Source organism: Siniperca chuatsi, linkage group LG9 (assembly GCF_020085105.1).
Source record: "Siniperca chuatsi isolate FFG_IHB_CAS linkage group LG9, ASM2008510v1, whole genome shotgun sequence".
NCBI classification, from domain to species: domain Eukaryota; kingdom Metazoa; phylum Chordata; class Actinopteri; order Centrarchiformes; family Sinipercidae; genus Siniperca; species Siniperca chuatsi.
In genome coordinates this window covers 15,255,207-15,274,336 of record NC_058050.1, presented here as the reverse complement: position 1 = coordinate 15,274,336, position 19,130 = coordinate 15,255,207, and the positions used below count along the sequence as shown (strand labels likewise).

The window sequence follows — 19,130 nt, the reverse complement described above, 5'->3', positions numbered from 1 at the left end:
TCAGGGGTCGAGCAAGGTCATTCACGATTTCCTATTGTTAAGTATTCAAACAGCCTCCTACTTACATAAATGTAACAAGTACAAAAGTCACTTATTTAATGAGTAACAAAGGCATTTATTGTTGAAAGTAGGGTGTAAGTGTAGTGCTGCTGCCCTATTTCAAAAACCAAAAAAAGGGCAAATACCTCAAATAATAACTCACAAAGAGTTCAAGAGGAAATGTCAAACAGTTTAATATGTTTCATTATTTCACAGTGAAAAACAGCACAAGTCATTCTCAACAGAATTGCTTTTGGCAAATGACATCAAAATCCAGAGACAATGTACCATTTATAGTGTCTACTGTAGCACAGGAGCCTGGTCCATTTCACAGAGGTCAACGTCTGAATTGTCGAGGATTATCAGGGATATATCTGTACTGAGATGATGCTGACAGAGCAAATGAAAATAAGTGCTTTATTGAAGCACTCAAAGCACAGAAGAAAATAAGCCCAAATTTAGTCTTAGTACAAACTGAGAAAAGTTGGGAATAAAAAAAGAACATGCAAACAGGCACAAAGTGTAAATTAAAATGTTACAATGACAGTGAAAGACATAAATATAACAATACTGGCATCCTGGTGTGTGGTGTAATATAAAGATCTGTTGACTACTCATAACATTTTCTTACTAAAACACTTGATTTGATTTGACACAGCCATGCAAATGCAATATATGCAAAAACAAGAAGTTCGACAGTAAAACAATGCCACCTGCACACAGACAGGTAGAGCCTGACAACACATGCAGGAATTTGAATAATTGCCCTCCATTATTAGCATGGTAAAAAAAACAAAAACAAAAAATAGATAGCAGCCATAGATGGACAGGAGAGTAAAATCACTCAAGGTCACAATGATTCACAAAATACACACATTACAAAATGTACAGTATTTGCAAAAAAACATTCTGAAAAGTGCTTAAACTGTGTGCTTTGCTTTGTTCCACGTCAACCACAAACCTCAGTTGATGATCCTAACAAGCTAAAGCTGTCTTGCATTGAAATCCTGCCCACATTCAAGCCCACAAAACAAGTGTGAACATCTATTATACAAATAGACAATCAATGACAGATGCTAATAAAAAGACCTTAGCCTTTCTGTGCTATAAACATAGAGGCTCCAATTAATGTGATAAATTCTACATAATGGCTTTTAACATTGAAATGTGTTGAACCAACATACTGGAGTTAATGCTGGTGTAAACCAGTCAAAAGTACATTAACCATCAATGATATACTGTATCGCAGGATAAATGTTTGTAAATTATAGTTTATCAGTTACAATGATCATGCAGTCACATCTAGAATCGGCAGTTTTTATTGCCACCCTTTCTCTCTTCACACACACAGAAACCTGTGATCAGTGGTTTAGGAGATTTTTTTTATGACTACAGCACACAGTTATGTGTGCATCTCTGTAGTCAAAGCCTCTGTGCACTCCTAACAACACTGGACCTGTTCATGCACTTAGTCTCTCCTGTCTCCACTCCCTCTACTGTATGTGGGGACTTAAATTAACCCAGGAAGTGGTTGTATCTCTACCCCCTTTTCAACCTGTGATCCTTCACACCTGGCTCCATGGACTGAGTTCAGGAGTCACCCACCAGCCTCGGTCTCCAACTCCTACTGGCTGTCCAGGCCGTTGATGGATTTGGTCTTTCCCGAGCCCTTCCCTCTACGTCTGGTTGTAGGGCTGTCGCTGTCCACCTCTGTCTCTCCTGAAACATGAGGATCAAACACTTGGAAATGAGTTTATAAAAAGAACTAACTCAACTTTTCACATTTACAGTGCGAGTAAAACAACATTCCAAACACTAGGGGTCAACCCTTTACAGGATTACAGTTAAAGATTAATATATACTTTAATGAGCTTTTTTAATGTGGTTGGTAAATTACAGTTAAGTCACTGTACCTTTAAATCCTTCTGACACATAGTCAGCAGATTCTGGGTAATTACTGTCTTCACATTCTGAGAGGCTCTGTGACAGGAGAAGAGGTCAGACATATGACACACATACCATTAACTAGACAGGGAACATATAGCAGCGAACTGACCCAGTACAGTGTTCGTAGTACACTGAATTAAGAGAATCTTTAAAAAGGAATAGGTCTGAAAGTTAAGCTAAGTTATTATTATTGTGGTTTTCCCGCACAGTGAAGGGAAAACATAATTTTAGATTGAAGAAGTATCTCCTCAGAGTGCTCTTAATAAGGTGAACAAGACGTGTGTTTCAGTTTTTAGTGTGTTGGAGTGTTATGGAAATGTTACATGGTCGACCTAGTAAGATTGCTGACTTATGTAAAAATGACTCAGGTGCTTATTCTGACAAGTGACCAACCTTGAAAATTGCCACCATATTTACATAATGAAATGCATGTCCAAAGGGGGTTTTATTTTGACACTTGTGGAGGTGTGTAAACCGTCATTGCCTCAGGGTTTTAAACAAACATCAGAAACTAACCAGTAACTTCAACAAATTGAGTTTCCATTTATCCCTGACAAGGTTAAAGATCAACATTAGTTATTTTTTGTTATTAACTATATGACAAACACAAAAAACACGAAGCAATAAACCTACCTTTTCTCTTGGACCATAATTTTCAGCAAACCACACCATTCCATATAGGCACAGGAATGTAATGAAGGCCTAAAAACACATCAAACATAACAGAGACTGCTCATGGAAAATCCATAATCAATATCTTACAGCAAAGAAAGTTTTTTATGTTCAAATGTTTTTTTATGTTGAAACAGAAAGATATATGTGAAAAATTATGGTGTGTTGGCAGCAAAGTTAAGGCACATGATTTCATGTACTTTAAAGCATGATGAGCCAATTACTAACTGCAGAAGACCATAGTAATTCATCTTGACACAGAAATGCAACAGTAATGTGATCCTGATCTTACCAAACACAGTAGCCAGAGGATCACATAGAGGACCTGTGTTTTTGAGAACAAGTCCTGTCCAAACTTGATACATGCCAAGGCTTCCAGAAAGGCTATTGCCCTGTGAATGAGGGCAGAAAAAACAAGCACACACAACTGAAACCTGTGACCCACCTGCAGTAAACTTTCAATTGAACTGAAAAAAGAAACAAAAAGCTCAAAACAAATATGCCTGTATGTGGCTTTTACCTGATAGCAACGGTATGCTCACTGACCTGAACATGTTAACATTTGCTTAGTGAGATTTATTACCCTAGTAGATCATTTAACATCACCTCCTTTATCTCCCCTCACTGCTTGTGGCTATCTGATATGTACACCATGGGTACACTGCAGTTCACATATAAATATATGGTATAGCACAACTGATTTTGGGAGTCTTTCTTGAAAAAATATCAACTTTAGTCAGGGCTACAATTTAGGTTTCACTTACCCAAACACCCAGCACTGGGTCCCAACTCTCTTGCACTGTGTGTCTGTAAGGTACGCATAATACTGCCTGAAGCAAAAAAAACAAACAAACAAAAAAAAGTCAGTTACTTGCTTTACTGTCAATTTTGTCAAACAAGGAACTGGATATAAGCATACACCAATGTACAATATCCAAAATAAATCTGGCATTATGCGTTTCTAGGGATAATTTCCCTACTAATAAAACTGTCTTTTGTGTTTTTACCTGACTGTCGGAGCTGTGATGATACCAACAAACAGGATCCGACACCAGCTAAGAGCATGGCTTGCAGGAAAGATGAAAATGTGCTTGAGGAAGAATGTGTTCAACTCTGTAAGCTATAGACAAAGAGGGAAACAGACAGAAGATAATAAAGATTTTCATGTGTAATAACACAGAGAAGTAGGACAGAGACACATTTCTGTTGTTTTGGTTCTGTATTCGAGCACATTGGGTTTGAAATTATGAGCGTAGGTACCTGAATTAAAAAGGGACCAAAATGTAATGGACAGATAAAAATAATCTAAAATAAAGTATTCATATTTCATGTTTGGTTCCAAATCTTATGAAAATATTAATAGTCAAAATTAATATCCATGTAGATGCTGCTTGTTTCAGGGGGGTTTATCTTCAGTGTGTTTTTTTAGCACTGTAACACATGGAAAGTTGGATCATGGTCAAGTACCCAACTTGGCCAGTCAAGAACATTGCACTGTTTGGCCCTAACAAACCTACTGGTTGCTTTGGCTTTGTTCATGAAAATTGTCCTGCTGTACTGTTGTAAAATTGCTGTATGTATGAAAAGGGTAACAATTCCTACTATCTTCACCCAATATGGATGTAAATGCCCTTCAACATCTTTAAAGCTACAAGTCAGAGTACAGAGCTGAAACGAAAACGGTCACTCTTCTACAACTTATGGACTGTGTTATACTTTTAATTTCATAGGCCTTTTCACAGCAGTGTGACAGCTAGTAAGCATCTACGGTGCCACAACCCTGAAACTGAAGCAGCTAAATGGAATTCAGCCATCATTAATTTTATGATTTATACCTGTGCTTTTCCTACTGTGAATTGTCAAAATGTCTTCAGTGAAAGAGGCCCATTGACACTTGGTACCAAAAATATTTGTATATATATTTAACACATTTTACATGCGGATTAACAGTTGTAACAGTTAAAATGGTGCCTGTAGACTAAAGCGGTGTACTGTACACAGTCAAAAGTTTTTAACACACTATATTGTAACTTTTAGGTTATATCTCACACAATGGGTCATTGTTGTTGCTCATGTTATCCTAAAGCTATAAAATATAAGTAAGTGATGGGTATAAATAAATGAGGTTAATTGTTTGTGACTTTATTTTATTACAAATAATTTCAATGTAGATGAATCCCACTGGAATTACATGTACTGTACCATTTCTTCCCAGTTTCTATGTGCCTTAGATTGTATAAGCTGCATTGCACAAAGATACTGTATACATTTCTGACAGTTTTTCAGCAAGACAAACTATTAATATATTGCCTTTTCACTGTCATGAGCTCACTTTTGTCTCACATGATGATTGTTCAGTGGCTTTACCATGCAGAAATTTTTGTGTCATAGCAGGACAAGCACAGGTGTCGCAAAATAACATTTAATGCCAGCTCTGTTTCATTAACATGTGCCAGTAAGCCATACCAGTGAGACTGCACGCACAAGAGCAGGACCTTGGAACTGGCCCACCTACAAGGAATGCAGCCATTATTAATGTTATTAGTTACACCTGTGTTCGACAAGTCAAAATGTGTGCTGTGAGTAAGGTCTATTGGCAATGAGACTCTTTAATTAGTGCTTTATTACAGGCAGATGCACTGAAAAGGTCTACCAGTTCAGCCTGTTGTTAAAACATGTAGACAGAACTAACAATTGTGAGAGAAATATACAGTATTTTTAGTAATGAAATCTGGGCCTTTCTAGGCCATTTCCAGTAAAATAATGTCATAATTTTTGTTGTGTTTTAGGGTATTTATAATGAGTGAATTGCTTGAGGGATGTTCAAAAACTTTTCATGGGACAAGTACAGTATATGGATTGTTTTACAATAATGTAACTCTTATTAAAACCATTCTGGGTTGAGGTTAGGACACTAACAAACAAAGATTCTCTTACAATCCAAGTCACACTTGGATTAACAAATTGGCAACAATACCAGCAGTTAATTTTGGGGGACACTTTGTCCATGTCCCTCTCATCCGCACTGGAAGATAATGAGAGGGAGGCCTGCTGCCATGTTATTCATTCATTTGACCTGGAGCCTATGTGGTTAAACCCAGTGAAGAGCAGCTAAATTGTCACCACGCTGAGTAGAGCTGAGCTGTCCCCCATCTCTTCAACTACTTCTCAAAGACTGGTAATTACTATTTAAAGCCTCAAGAGAGTTGGGAACTGCCTGAATGAGGGAGAGGGGAGGACAATGTTGTTTCATCACCACACAAAAATGAGAGAAACAGCAGTTTTCATCACCATAGCAGCCAGTGGCTAGAAATTTGGCAGCCATTGTTGACTCTTCCATGAACAGCAATGGAGTTTACTCAAGTTCTCCATCCATGGTTTTCTCATTACCATAAATTGCTCCCAAGTAATCCAGCCTGTCTTTCACTCTTATGGGATTAGCTGTTAATGTGTAGATACCAGGACACTCGTGCATTATATGGATCCATGTGAGACAGGTTTTAGATTTCAACAACAGAGGAGGCAATTAGATTAGCCTGGACTTAGCCTGCAGAGCACACGGATGATCCCCGACTAGTCAGCACTTAGTCACCATGAGATGGCAAGAGAAGATTTCTCACTGACCCACCTGCCAGATGATCATGAACAGATAGACGCCCATCACTCGCTGCAGGGAAGACTTTGGGTCAAGCCAGCGTACATAGGTCCAGCTTGCAGGGGTGAACTGTAACATGGCTCGTTTGATTTTCCCTGTGGTGGTGTGGATGTCCCTGGATGGGAAGCGCAGCAGAAGGATTACAAAGACTTGCAGATAGATTTACAATAAGTATTATGTTAGTGCAGTAGACAAAGTCAGATGAAAGTAATGCTGTCACATGAATTATTCAAGTCCACTCCTCCTTGATGAACTTGTGAGATCATGTTTCAAAACAATTTATGCATCTTAAGATGGTATCTAAAATGGCTTGCTTGACTGGAATAGACCTTACCGCGATGATACAAAAGAGTAGAAGCTAACTTAACTTATTAGACAGTGCTTTTTCATCTGAAGTTACATGTCTTACTTATTCTGACTTTACTTATTTCTTATATATTACACACAAGTTACACTTTATAACATATCCGTAGAAAAAAGTTACCAACGAACTATTAGAAAACACTTAAGAGGATGAATACAGTAAAGCTATCTTTCATTGGGCTCACAATAAAAAAACTTCTTGAATTTACATTATAAAGCATAAAGGCCAAGAAATAAAGAAATATATAAAAATTCTTTAGCTAGTGATATCATCCTTTAAGGCTAGATTTTAGGTCTTAACTTGCAAAGGGTGATAATGTATTACTGCCACTATATTAGATGTATTATTACTGATCAGGGCTGATCCCATGAAATGCATGCGCCAGGTTTACAATATAGGCTAAACCCCACTTCCCTTTTCACAACCTATAAATAACTTAGAAAATCCACTTGAAAAAGCTTGGTATATCCCTGATGGTAATGTTCACACAGACTAAGGATCAACATAAAACTGGATAAAATTTTAACACAGTTGTAGTTAATTTTCAGACTGCAAGGTCATACTTAATACTGGCCCAGTGGTAGGTCCTCATCTCCAAAAAGCGACAGACAGTCATGCCAAGCCAGATGCCTCCACCATTACACAGCAGAATGTCCAGAATCACTTGGTCCCACCAGCACTCAGCAAAGTTAGGTAGCAGATGCATGAAGAATAGCTATGGGAACAGGAGATTAGGAGGCTATGAAAGTCTGAAAACTGTGAGCTTTTCAGCGTACTATAATATTTAATATATGTTATATAAAATTATTGAGAAATGCCAAAACCCATCAATTTCCACCAGATAAACCACTTACATCAACAGCTTAGTTGACCTTAGAATTTCTCCATTATAATGAGAAAGAGACAGAGGGAGAGGCAGACGGAGAGAAAGGGATAGGCCACAGGATGCTAAGTGAGTGATAACCTCATTAGGTGTCTGCTTGCTTACCTCAGTAAGCTCCCAGGTAATACTGATGGTCCAGCAGAGGCCATAGCTGCGAATGAGCAGGGCCTTCATACCCCATCCCCAGAAATGGCTGAATGCAAAAATGTCAAAATGGCTCAGGATTCTCTCCCAGGTGATGACATGGCAGTTCACAGCATATTCCTGCAGAGAGCAGCACAGACAGCCTCATTACAATGATTGATAATCCCCTGGTACTGAACGCAACTGGTGCATGCAAATCAATCTGAAAATTATTTTCTGTGTAAGCCTGCATCACTCACCATTATGTCCGCCTCTCTCTTGGCATAACGCAGGTTTGGGTCCAACCAATACATTAGCTGCTTCACCTGCTGCCAGTTGAGGAAGATGATGAAAACCAGGAACAGGAAGTAGAGGACACTCAGACCTTAACAGCAGTGAGACATGACATTAAGGGAAATCAAAGGTCCAAACAAAAACTGGTTTTGCCCTCGGAAACTTTTAGCAATACTCACCAAAAACTATTCGCCATATTGCTGGATGCGGTCTGGTGAATGGACCTAAGTGAGGCACATAAAGATACTATGTCAAAGATGTAATCTATAACAAGTGATGGAATGAGACGGTGTAGTCCCTCATTTGTCCAGGAGTGTTCTATCGTAGAAAAGGTTTCAGACGTAGGTTTCAGTGTCCAGATGACTACGACTGAAACCTTTTCTACGAAAGTGATGGAATGGACAAGGGTTTCTCATTATGCCAAAACAAATAAATCAGTTTTTCTTTGTATTATTGTTTCACATATACTACTCATAACCCTCGTTCCTCATTCCCACTGGTAGATGTGATTTTGAGAAGGAACTAAAATCCTTGTGGTGAGAACCGAGTAACAATAGTGACAAAAAATAACACTGGTGATACCATGCTGAATGAGGTTGTTCACCCCAGGATTCAAATTTTGTTTATACAGTCTATACTCTATTAATTCCTCTCATAATGAGGTCCTTATCGAGGTTCTTCCTCTTTCTAACTTGTAAAGCAGTGATTATTGTTTACTGTGCTAACATACGTCTGTTTGTGAAGCACCTTCAGGCTAACTGTAATTAAGGGCTATGCAAACACACTTGACTTAACAAAATAATAACTTCAATGTCCTTTTTTGCTCACCGTTAGGAAATGCCAAAACACTGATGACAAGGAAGAAGGAGATGACCAGGATGAGCCCCACCCAGAGATTACTGTCAGGATTTCCATCATCTCTGCAGGCAGGGTTAAACAGAAAGTTCCCAACGAACAGTTAACATCACCAGTGATACTGTGGTATATGTTAAACAGCCCATTTTTTAAGAAGGCTATGCTTTATATCCCCTCTACAACGGTAGTAATGTGAATGTGCCTCACATATCTTCAAGTTTCAAACAACTGGTAGCTAAAGACATTAGGGTTTACATTATATTAGATTTTGTAGGGCAAATTATGGTTTGTAAAGCAGGTAATCACTTTAAATGTGACGTTATGACTCGTTTCCTTGCTAATTACATTGTTGTAGCTAATGTCAGCACAGGAAACAGTGTCCTCCACTGGACCACCGTTATGTAACACAATACGTATTTTTATTAGCCTAGGTGAACGATTAATGACAGTAAAATATAGGCAGTCATCACTGACTGAGAAAGTTACTCCAGTGCTTTCATGCGGATACAAAGTTTCTCTCAGTGAAAAAAATCCATCAAAGAGTAGCTAAAAGCTAGCTAACCTCCCTATGTACCTGACACTGTCACAGCATCACTTCTCTTGTTAGCCGAGCGCTAGCTAACTAAGCTAACCCACCGAGCTAACGTTAGCTGTGAACGACTTACCTTGCGAACGCGAAATACATCAAACTGAGGACCGTGCATGTCAGCAACGTTATCGTGTGCGGCCTGTAGAAAAAGTCTATGGTGATATCTTCGACCTGCTGCTCGTTTATCATTCGGAAATGCATTCTGTAATTCACATCATCCTTGCTCAAGGTATGAGATCCGCTGTACACGGACGCCATAGATGAACGCAGCAGCAGCAGCAGTCAGGAGGGCAGCAGGCAGCAGGCAGATCCTCACGAGACAGTGATCAGCCACGGCCAAGCAGCAACAACCTCCACAAACTGTCACAGGAAATAGTTAAAATAAATATTAAATGTTACATGGCTGGCTGGCAGCGCACAGTACAGAAGTGACAGCTGAGCAGAAAGAGCAACAGATGGTACAGTTTTAGAGAAATTGTTCACTTTTGATTGTGATTGGTGTGCATGTTTGTTGGGAGTGTCCCAAAGCGGAAGAGTTCGCATGCCCTCCTTCATCATGTGTCGCCAGGATTGTTTTTAGCGTGACCTCCATGCAAGGACTTTAAACCATGACAAATTAACAGAGGCTGACTTCTAAATCTACCTAATTAATGATCTGACTTCTAAATCTACCTAATTAATGATCTGTAAACTGTGACCTCCTATATTAACATTTAAAACACATATGTAAGCCTACATGTTTTGTGAACTTGAACACAGTGCATCAGTACAGTTATTGGAATGTCAAAGGAATGTGTTTCGTAGAATACATCCTTCACTGAAAGGTACATGTACTTGACTTGATTTGGTGTGTGTTTATCTCCCCCATGTGGCCGCTCATAGCTTCACATGTCACTGAAAACATGCTCAGCTCGCAGCAGGGGGCCATCCTCTCATTTTTCATAAAGAGCAGCAAGAAAGTTAGCCCTATGTGCACCGGGTTTCTGTTAATGTTCTTTCTGGTAGTTTAGCGTCTAGAGAAAAGTTATTTTACACATAATCTCCCCACTTCTAGTAAATTGAGCATATGGGTAAAAAAAAAGTCTACCTACTAGTTATACATTATGAGCAAAAAGGTTGTACATGTTTTGTATTAGAGTGCCACTAACCGTAGGGATACAATTCAGTGAATTAGCTGAAGAACAGGTTTGGGTTTACAAAATAGCCAACAACTCTTTGCATGGCAATTATTTATTCTTTGGTTGTAACACACAATGTAAAAAGTGGCTTGTTCTCTCTGGGAGTGCACTGTTATATGCTCTTGCTATTTCTTCCACTTGATTATTGTATCTTATGAGTCCATAGAACATTTCATTTGTAGTTTGTAGCACATGTATCACCAAAATGTATTTTTTCCTAACTGATACAAAATGTAGATTTACTATTTTGGGGATCATTTGAACATTTTGTTGATCTTAAAACCAGTTAATTATTTTAGCTGTTATCTGACATTGTCCAGAGTAGAGGGAGGTGTTGCAGGTCCACAAGAAGACAAATGAAGCATAAAAACCCAAAATAATCACTTGTATTTGCCTTAAACAAAGTTACTAAGTGATTCACAAAGAACAGAGTAAAAACAACCAATGAAAATAAAAAATAATCAGTGGAACGAAATCTACAGGTAAGTATAAAAAAGCAATGACTGTAGATATATGCAATAGATTATACTGACTCTCTCAGCCTAAGTTTAAGAATCTGTCATCTGTTTCAAAGCCCAGGAGTCATGAGGGATCAAAGTTCATAGAAGGGGCCCTGACGTGCAAACATCTTAATTACAATCAGTAGAAATAAATTCTAGATCAGAGACACATTGCAGTTGTCAATGTGATATTTAAAAATCAATTCAGTGTCCTTTTAAAATTTTAAGACAATTCAAAGTATTTGCAATGTTCCTGAGGAAAATAAAAATGACAGAACAAGGTTCTAACATTTTCAAAATGAAGCAGGTCATGACGTGACTAATTGTTTGATGTTATACAGTATCAAAATGCAGCACGGTAGTCAAGCACCACTAAACCATCACCTGCATCAGCTTTCATACTTTTACAACGTTAAAAGGGACAGTTTGAATGATATACCACCGGTAAAAAAGATACAAGAAGTTTTAAAATATGATCTAAACTTAAATACAACATTCATCAAAATGGTAACGTTCTCCAGGACTTAGAAGTCAAAGGTAAGTCTGTGCAGAAACACCAATACTTATTTTTTATTCATGGCCTACTGTTATACAATTATTAAACAAAGCAATATAAACAGGTAGATGTACACAAACAAAAATAATAGATCATCTGTATGCAAGAAGTGGCCTACTAACATGAAATCCGCTTTTCGTACTACTTCTGGAATGAAAACAATAGTAAATTTAACATTCTTTGTATGTTGTATGTTGATGGGTATGACATAGCCTATTGGTACCATGTAAATAGGTGGGTGGTTGCTGGTTTGTTGAGCTCCATCAAGCCTTTCAGCCATTCAGTTTCCCTGTTTCAGCAGTATGATGGGCTGCAGAAAATAAAAGGCCACTGTTGGTTACAAATAATCTTATTCCTAACAATATGTGTAGTTGCTGTGTGTATAAAGAAAATACATACCAAAGTGTTAAAATGTTGTCTGCATACAGCTTTACTCAACCAGTAGATCAAGTAAAGGGCTATTAAGTTTTCAACAACCAGCAGAGTCATAATCAGTCCCACCATTCCTTGATCGACCTATGAAAAAGGTTGAGACAGTGGTGGAAGTGAATTTACATTCGCTTTGTATTTCAGAGAGCCACTGAGGTTACTTAATGAAGGATAAATGCTGTTTTCCTTTACCTTGTGATTGTTCAATGGCACATGAAACCTGATTGCAAAGATACAAATTCCTACAACTGTCCAGAAGAAGCTGATGATGTTCAGAGAGAATGACAGCTTTGTCTAAAAGGTGAAAAGGGCAGTAAATGGTTTTATATATTATATATATATATATATATGCATTTATATAGCACTTGTCTACCTTAACGGACAAAGCGCTGTACAATTTTGCATCTCATTCACACACACACTCGCACACATAATAATTCCTTTTCTTAAAAACCAGGATCAGAAAAGTTAAGCCTTTTTTTTTTAATTGACAGAATTATTTAGATTATTTAGATATTTTTTAAACACACCTCTGCTTCATCATCTGTTTGACAAATAATCTAAAAATACATTTGTTAGTTATAATCATTTACTTATTGGTGCAAGTCTGCAAATAACTTAAAAACAAACTTCATAATCTAATTGGATGGCAAACATAATTAAAACTTATAATTAAAACTCTTATGTCTGGAAGTCCTTTTAATTTTTCATCTAACTTCTACTGCTGACATTAAATAATATGTTAACTTTAAATACTATGTTATACTATGTCACTATGTTTTAGCTAGCAAATCCCTTCATTTTACTACATACACTCTGAATCCATGTTTTTGAAGGCACTCCCCAATTTTAATATTTTCCATTAAAAGAACAGCATATTAAGCTTTTGGGAGATAAAAGTTTGGGTTAGGATTACCGTATTTAAATCTCAATCTAACTGAAATTAATTCTATTACTTAGGTTAAAAAGAGTAAAGACTTTTAAAGAAGTTTGGAAAATCCCCCCCAAAAAATCCTATTAGAAACATTACAAATATTGCACTACTATATCCAGAATAATACTATCCAGTCAGCACATGTCATTATTTTTAAATCAAAGGGTTAATTCATCTATTGTAGTTAAAGAATTAACTTATTTCCTGTGCTGTGAAACTTTCACCATACAAAAGAATCAGTTTCACTTTTGCTGCTTAGTGGGTTTTTCACTTGAGAACAAAACTTCATTTTTATCTTACCATGTGCATGTTTGGACATTTTCCAGCAGTGTAGGACAGCATACCAGAGACCACAAACTAAGATATTGATAAAACATATAAATGATTATACACAGAAATACAATACTGAATTTTGCGGAATATCAAAATAATACAAGATAAGATACAAAAATAAAATAAGATCAGATAAATTAAAATACGATAAGATAAACTTTATTGACCCTATGCAGGGAAACTGAAATGTCACAGCAGGAAAAGGAAGCACAAGAACAGAGGCGTAGTATAGATTTACTCTTCCCTATTAAACAATAAGAGTATATAATAATGATAATAGAAATGCCTAAAGAAATGGTTTCTAATTGTATTTTCCTTAATTATTCAGATTTTTCACAGAATTTATGGGAGTGAATTAAAAGTTTAGTTTTGCAACTGTATTTACCAGAATACTGGGTAGAGTCAAGAAAATTAACCTGGTGTCGAAAATAAGACCGAGAGTGATGATGAACACACCAGCGATGGCTTGGGCTGCCTGATAAAAAAACGAGAAAAATACTGCATTACAATGCTGCATGTTTTGTGTGTAAGTTGAAGCCAAAAAATGTAAGCATATAGCTGAAAGAGTCTGTGATCATGACTCTACCTGTGTAAAAAACAATTCAACTTACTCCAAGAGGTTTAGGTTTTCCTTTAATGACAAAGACCTTGTAGAAATCTTTGTACACACATTGAAATTTCTCCGGCATCAGTTGACCCTCTCGAGCGTCCTTTAGACTCCCAATGGGAATGGTGATGATCATTGATTCATCACATGCAAATGTCTTCATTCTCCTGTGAACAAGATCAAAGCAAATAACTTTAAAGCAGTTTATAGCACTGGTGATCTGTCGTTGAGGTTTTCAGCAACATACTGCTGTACCTTTTTTCTTCTTGTATCTTGATTCAGACCTGAAATTCTCTGCTTTGTCAAATGAGTTTGACAAGGAAATGACCTGGCATGCCAGTTCTCTCTCTCTCTCTCTCTCTCTCTCTCTCTCTCTCTCTCTCTCTCTCTCTCTCACACACACACACACATACACACAAACCCACAAAATACTTGCTTACAAACATTTAAAACTGTGAAGACCTAATATTTAACTTATTGGTGTTCATAAATGTAAAGAAAAGTAATTTTGTTGAATCAGAAATACTGTACTATAACATACAACTTATGGGCAATGAGGAACTGAGGGCTGAACATGGTGATTCTGTAGAGACACTGGCAGAGTGAGGAAGTTAAGGCGTGAGGTGACCTCATCTTTTAAAGTATTTGCAGGGAAGTAAAGATCATGCCTGAAGAGTGAGGCACTTGTTTGAGACAGATACAGAGTGTGAAATTGATACTGCTTAAGCCAAACGTGGTAAGAATCCCAATCTAAGATCTTTATTGAATTGCACTGAAAAAATGGGTTTTATGTACACATTTGGGGAATATGAATTAGTAAGCATCTTAAAGTCTGCATGTTGATGTGTATGTACTCTTATGGATCGGACGATTTTGTTCTGTTAAGTATATGAGAATTATGATTGTTGGGAGCTGCTGTTGATATTTTGTATCACAACTTCAAAGCTACGTTTTGCTTGTCAGTTTCTGTGATAATGTTCTCTTGCAGGTCGTTAAAGGATTCAGAAACTTGCATAGAATTAAATTGCACTTATTTGCCTTATTAAAGTTTAGCTATGACTACAAAACACATGTGTAATACATTATTATGTGAGGTTTACATATCATTATAGATTATCCAGTTTGTTTGACAAAGACTGAACTGATTTACGCAAAAACCTTACCTATATTTATTAATAATGAAAAGCCAGTGATGCTTAATTCTAGACCTTGAAATTCTGATCTTGCACTGGACAGTAAATGTATAAGTTTGTAGACACCTTCAGATATGTAAAATCCTTCATTGACAACACAGGGAAAAATCTTTCAGGCTAGTAGCTTCACTGTTATTGCATTTACTGCATTGTCTCTTTCCAGTTTGTTGCAAATCAATGACAAAAACAAACTGTGCACAGGAACAACTACAATAAAACCATAGCATATTTGGAATCAGCCATATATACAAGAACAACAGAAACACCTGCACAATGTACTGCAACTTATTGAAATGCAATGCAAAAGCCCTGCAATAAACACAACCTTATTCAGTATGCCTAGATTTTATTGGCACTACTGTTTGGCCGTGTACTGAGTTCCATGGTCCTTTTCAAAGCTGTGCTTTGTGGCGATGATGTGTTGGACTGCATTATAGTGAAATATATGTCTAATAATTTGTCCACCTTATTGACATAAATGGTTGAGAAAAATACACCTTCTAACATAATGCAAACAGTCTCAAAAATTAAGTTGAACCTCACAGTGTCAGCAGCAGTTAAAAATCTTCTTCTCTCTTAATTTGGACAATTTATGACAGGACTGTTGTATGGCATTGCAATACAATGTACAAGGATTTCTATTTTTCTGGTCACTCACTGTTCCCATGTTAAGACTAAATCAGAAAGGATTCACAGTACAAATTAAAGAACACATAATGATTTTTAAATCATCATATTATTATACACCACGCTTCTCCAGATCAGTGAAGCACCATGGCCTGTGCCGATATTGACTTGGACATCCATGGAGCTGATGAGGAACCACGCAGAGCCGGCCAGAGTGAGCCGCTGATGGTGCGATGTTACCAAGCTGTAGAGCTCATGCCAGACGACAAAGGGCCGCTGCATGACCTGCTGCAGAAACAACCTGCTGTGTTGGGGGTAAGAGTGACAAAACTGCTCAGGACAATATCATGCAATCCAATCCAACAGCCAATAAACAAACACTTTGAGAAGGTCCTATTAGTAAACTATTATAGAGACGGTGTCACAGAGGTGTTGATTCAACTTTATGGTAATTTCTGATGTTGGTGTTGTACTCTAATTGCACTCTAACCCCATCTTATTGTAAGAAAATCCTTGTATTTTATCCACTGCATTAAATCAGGTTTTGTGACCCCGATTACTGGACAGCATGGTCTACCTGAGCTACACAGTCTGCATTAATTGCTTCATAACAATGCAATTAAAATATAACACTACAAACTGCTTTCTTAAAAAGTGTCCAATCCAAACTAATATTGAACATTATAAGCTTCATGCCTTGACTGTAATCAGGTCTTTACAGTATTATTTAGTGTGTGTGAGTGTAAATGTATTGCTTTATATAGTTACAGAAAAATGGAACTAAGATAGTGGATTTTTTTTCTGATACATTACTACTTTGTATTATGTATAATATTTTACTTTGCAAAGACTTTTACTCATTCCTGCCTGTGACTGTGATAGAATATCTAAAAACATAAACACAGTTCATGCAAGATATCACAAACAGATAAGAGGTGCAGTAAAAAAGGGATGTCCAAATGTGCAGATTTGGGCAGCAGCAACAGGAAATGCTTGGTTTGGGGGTTTTGTGGTACTTTGTAAGTGTAAAAGCTGAAGTTTCACATAATCCTGTCTATATAATACTATGAATATGTGCACACAGTATTCTCAATGGTAAAATCACCAGTCCAGTATTTGCTCATTTAGACTGTGTTTATCTATTATTATGATTATGATGATAAGTATTACTTTTACTGGCATGTGAGTGTATCGTTAATTTGCCTCTGTCAGTCTCTGCAGATGGTGAGTGGTCTCTTCAGTGTTGGAGTGGGAGTTATTTTTGCTGTAACCCAGAAGATGGAAGACTCCCTTTTCACTCTGTTCAGAGTTTCACAACTGACTGGAGCACTCGTAAGTCTCTGCTCAAATTGCTTAAATTATTAAACAAATTATAAAAATTGGGCACTAAGTAAAGCAGATAAAACTATAAGGTCTTCAAGAATGAGTAAAAACAAATGTTAATATATCCAACTTGTCTTCAACATAGTGACTCATTAAGTCAGTGTGAAAACTTGCTTATGTTTTTATACAGCTCTAAGCTGTGCTCTTCTCCTCTGCAGTTCATCATTGCTGGAGTTGTTTCCAACCTGTTGTTCAAATATCCAGTATTACTAACCGTAAGTACAACTCAACACAAGCCCAACAAACAGCACATTACAGGTGGTGAAGGTGATTATTTCACCTTTTGTATGGCTTACGTTCCAGGTATCCTTCATGGTTAACTTGGGCTGTATTATTGTAGCTGTAGTTGCAGCTTGTCTGATAAGTGTTGACCTGGCTCACTGGCATCAAGAAAATGAGCAGCATTTAAGGGTGAGACCATGCAGAGAATATGACAAAATGAAACACGTCAAAGTACTTGTTTAGCAATAGATATTCACATATATTTGCTAATATAAAACTAATGTATACTCGATGATCTTTATGTTTCTAACAGATGGAGGTGCTGGAACTTTGTGTGTTGTTGCTTGAGGTTTTTCTATCTGCAATCCTCTGCTTCTGGTTCTGTAAAGAGAAACGTGCCAAATCACCATGATCAAGCTGCTGAAATTATTTGAGAAGAAATTTGAGAATGTAATACTTTAAATTAACTGCTTGTATATGGAGGACCAGTTGGCTGTATATTAGTGCTTAAAAGAAGTTAAGTTACTGTATTAGCAAACATGTTTTTGAAAACATGAAAGTGTGGCTTTCTGTTCTGTGTCAATTGCCTATATTGAAGATGAAACCCGTGCTGAACAGCCCAGGCTGTGGTCTGCTTCTGATGTTTGACTTGGACTGAGAACACAAGACTTGTGGTAAACAAATGTCAGCTTCTCTCATGTGAAGAAAATACCACTTCTTCATTCTCCTCAACCTCTGCGTCCCTGTGTGTAACGGAAGCAGTCGCACTCATAGTGCTGCACTGTCAGACGATCGGCAAGGGTCTCTGTGTGTGGTTTTACACTTGTGCTTGATTATCAGTGGAAATATCTGCAACTTGTTTTTAGCTGCAGTCTCACCTTCAGCTGGTTTCACATACAGAAAGCTTTACTGAACTATGAAGGATTTGTATGTTATCGTGTAGGCTTGTTTTTTTGTTTGCAGCTGAGGCAGTCATTAGCCACTGGTGGAAATACTTAATTTCATGTCAAAATTAACTGTGGCAAAGAAATTAATACAACAACATGTTTTAAAATGTTTAATCATCTGTACAAACTTGTTATAACACAGGAATGGCAACAGAAGAAAACAAAATACATATGACAGTACAACATTGTCTGGATTGATCTGCCTGCTATTTTTTTTGTTTTGTAAAATACATAATACAAAAAACTCATCTACAATATAAACACTGATTCATACCTAGTTCATTAAAACAAATGTACAGACCACTGACGTACCATCATGGCAGTGTATATTATGTCAATTTCCAATTTACAGTATCAAAATGAAATGTCATATAATAGTTCATCCATTAAAGTCTTAGTGCTCTGCAGCTGGACTCTTATCTTCATCTCCTTGTCCTGATATGCTAACTGCTGTGGCATCAAGTAGCATTCAGCTTGAGGACTTCACAGCTATGAAGAAAGAAGAAAAAACAACAAAGGGGATTTAGAAAAACATCTTTTCTACACATTATGAACTCAAATTATTTTACTTGAGTCAGCATGCAATATTAAGAATTTCATTCAACTAAAGGGCCCATTTAAACATTTAAACACCTTTTAGGTATAAAATGGCATTACAAAACACATATTTAAAGATGACAGATTTGGTCAAACCAATAATTCCATGGTTAGGGTTAGGGTTACCCTAAATTTCTAAAACCTTCAGTAATAACTGGGCATCAGTGTTTCTCACAAGATCAAGGAGGTGAGCAATGTAACTC

At 37.1% G+C, this 19,130-nt stretch overlaps 4 protein-coding genes across 11 annotated transcripts in view; 1 reads left to right on the top strand and 3 right to left on the bottom strand.

Annotated features, from left to right (window-relative positions):
- Nucleotides 1–217: 217 nt before the first annotated feature.
- On the bottom strand, nucleotides 218–9,915 carry ptdss1a (phosphatidylserine synthase 1a). Its single transcript, XM_044207413.1, has 13 exons — nucleotides 9,498–9,915; nucleotides 8,806–8,897; nucleotides 8,157–8,201; nucleotides 7,944–8,068; nucleotides 7,666–7,824; nucleotides 7,241–7,392; nucleotides 6,287–6,428; nucleotides 3,666–3,778; nucleotides 3,423–3,488; nucleotides 2,951–3,050; nucleotides 2,620–2,688; nucleotides 1,953–2,019; nucleotides 218–1,758 (listed from the first exon to the last, which is right to left on the bottom strand). The coding sequence occupies exons 1-13, from the start codon at nucleotides 9,677–9,679 to the stop codon at nucleotides 1,664–1,666; spliced, it is 1,407 nt and encodes a 468-aa protein (XP_044063348.1). The 5' UTR covers nucleotides 9,680–9,915; the 3' UTR covers nucleotides 218–1,663.
- si:ch211-269k10.4 (uncharacterized protein LOC100150242 homolog) lies at nucleotides 9,747–18,517 on the top strand. 2 transcript variants are annotated; one of them, XM_044207415.1, is made up of 6 exons: nucleotides 9,747–9,879; nucleotides 15,912–16,093; nucleotides 16,991–17,110; nucleotides 17,320–17,376; nucleotides 17,465–17,572; nucleotides 17,697–18,517. In XM_044207415.1, exons 2-6 carry the CDS (start codon nucleotides 15,926–15,928, stop codon nucleotides 17,793–17,795), a joined length of 552 nt encoding a protein of 183 aa, XP_044063350.1. In that variant the 5' UTR covers nucleotides 9,747–9,879; nucleotides 15,912–15,925; the 3' UTR covers nucleotides 17,796–18,517. The 2 variants fall into 2 exon arrangements, with proteins under 2 accessions (XP_044063350.1, XP_044063351.1); XM_044207416.1 differs by lacking the exon at nucleotides 9,747–9,879 and adding an exon at nucleotides 14,592–14,694.
- LOC122881346 lies at nucleotides 10,636–14,351 on the bottom strand. Its single transcript, XM_044207414.1, has 7 exons — nucleotides 14,214–14,351; nucleotides 13,963–14,125; nucleotides 13,737–13,826; nucleotides 13,319–13,375; nucleotides 12,277–12,378; nucleotides 12,055–12,171; nucleotides 10,636–11,965 (listed from the first exon to the last, which is right to left on the bottom strand). Exons 2-7 carry the CDS (start codon nucleotides 14,119–14,121, stop codon nucleotides 11,936–11,938), a joined length of 555 nt encoding a protein of 184 aa, XP_044063349.1. The 5' UTR covers nucleotides 14,122–14,125; nucleotides 14,214–14,351; the 3' UTR covers nucleotides 10,636–11,935.
- The window catches only part of zgc:158766 (uncharacterized protein LOC100009641 homolog), a 36,148-nt gene continuing 35,445 nt past the window's right edge, over nucleotides 18,428–19,130 (bottom strand). For all 7 annotated transcript variants that reach the window (XM_044207410.1, XM_044207408.1, XM_044207411.1 and 4 more), the window contains one exon: nucleotides 18,428–18,819. Coding sequence is in view for 1 of the 7 variants with exons in the window: in XM_044207407.1 (XP_044063342.1) it covers nucleotides 18,814–18,819 (6 nt within the window). In the remaining 6 variants the exon portion in view is untranslated. The remainder of the gene's footprint in view (nucleotides 18,820–19,130) is intronic.

Coding starts and splice junctions, on each gene's coding strand:
- ptdss1a (XM_044207413.1), bottom strand. CDS start 9,679: ATGGCGTCCGTGTACAGCGGATCTCATACCTTGAGCAAGGATGATGTG. Junction 8,898..9,497: donor ATGTATTTCGCGTTCGCAAG/GTAAGTCGTTCA, acceptor CCCTGCCTGCAG/AGATGATGGAAATCCTGACA. Junction 2,020..2,619: donor ATTATGGTCCAAGAGAAAAG/GTAGGTTTATTG, acceptor CTCCTGTCACAG/AGCCTCTCAGAATGTGAAGA.
- LOC122881346 (XM_044207414.1), bottom strand. CDS start 14,121: ATGAAGACATTTGCATGTGATGAATCAATGATCATCACCATTCCCATT. Junction 12,379..13,318: donor AATGTCCAAACATGCACATG/GTAAGATAAAAA, acceptor TTCACCTTTTAG/ACAAAGCTGTCATTCTCTCT. Junction 12,172..12,276: donor TGCCATTGAACAATCACAAG/GTAAAGGAAAAC, acceptor CCTTTTTCATAG/GTCGATCAAGGAATGGTGGG.
- si:ch211-269k10.4 (XM_044207415.1), top strand. CDS start 15,926: ATGGCCTGTGCCGATATTGACTTGGACATCCATGGAGCTGATGAGGAA. Junction 17,111..17,319: donor CACAACTGACTGGAGCACTC/GTAAGTCTCTGC, acceptor TCTCCTCTGCAG/TTCATCATTGCTGGAGTTGT. Junction 17,377..17,464: donor AATATCCAGTATTACTAACC/GTAAGTACAACT, acceptor CTTACGTTCCAG/GTATCCTTCATGGTTAACTT.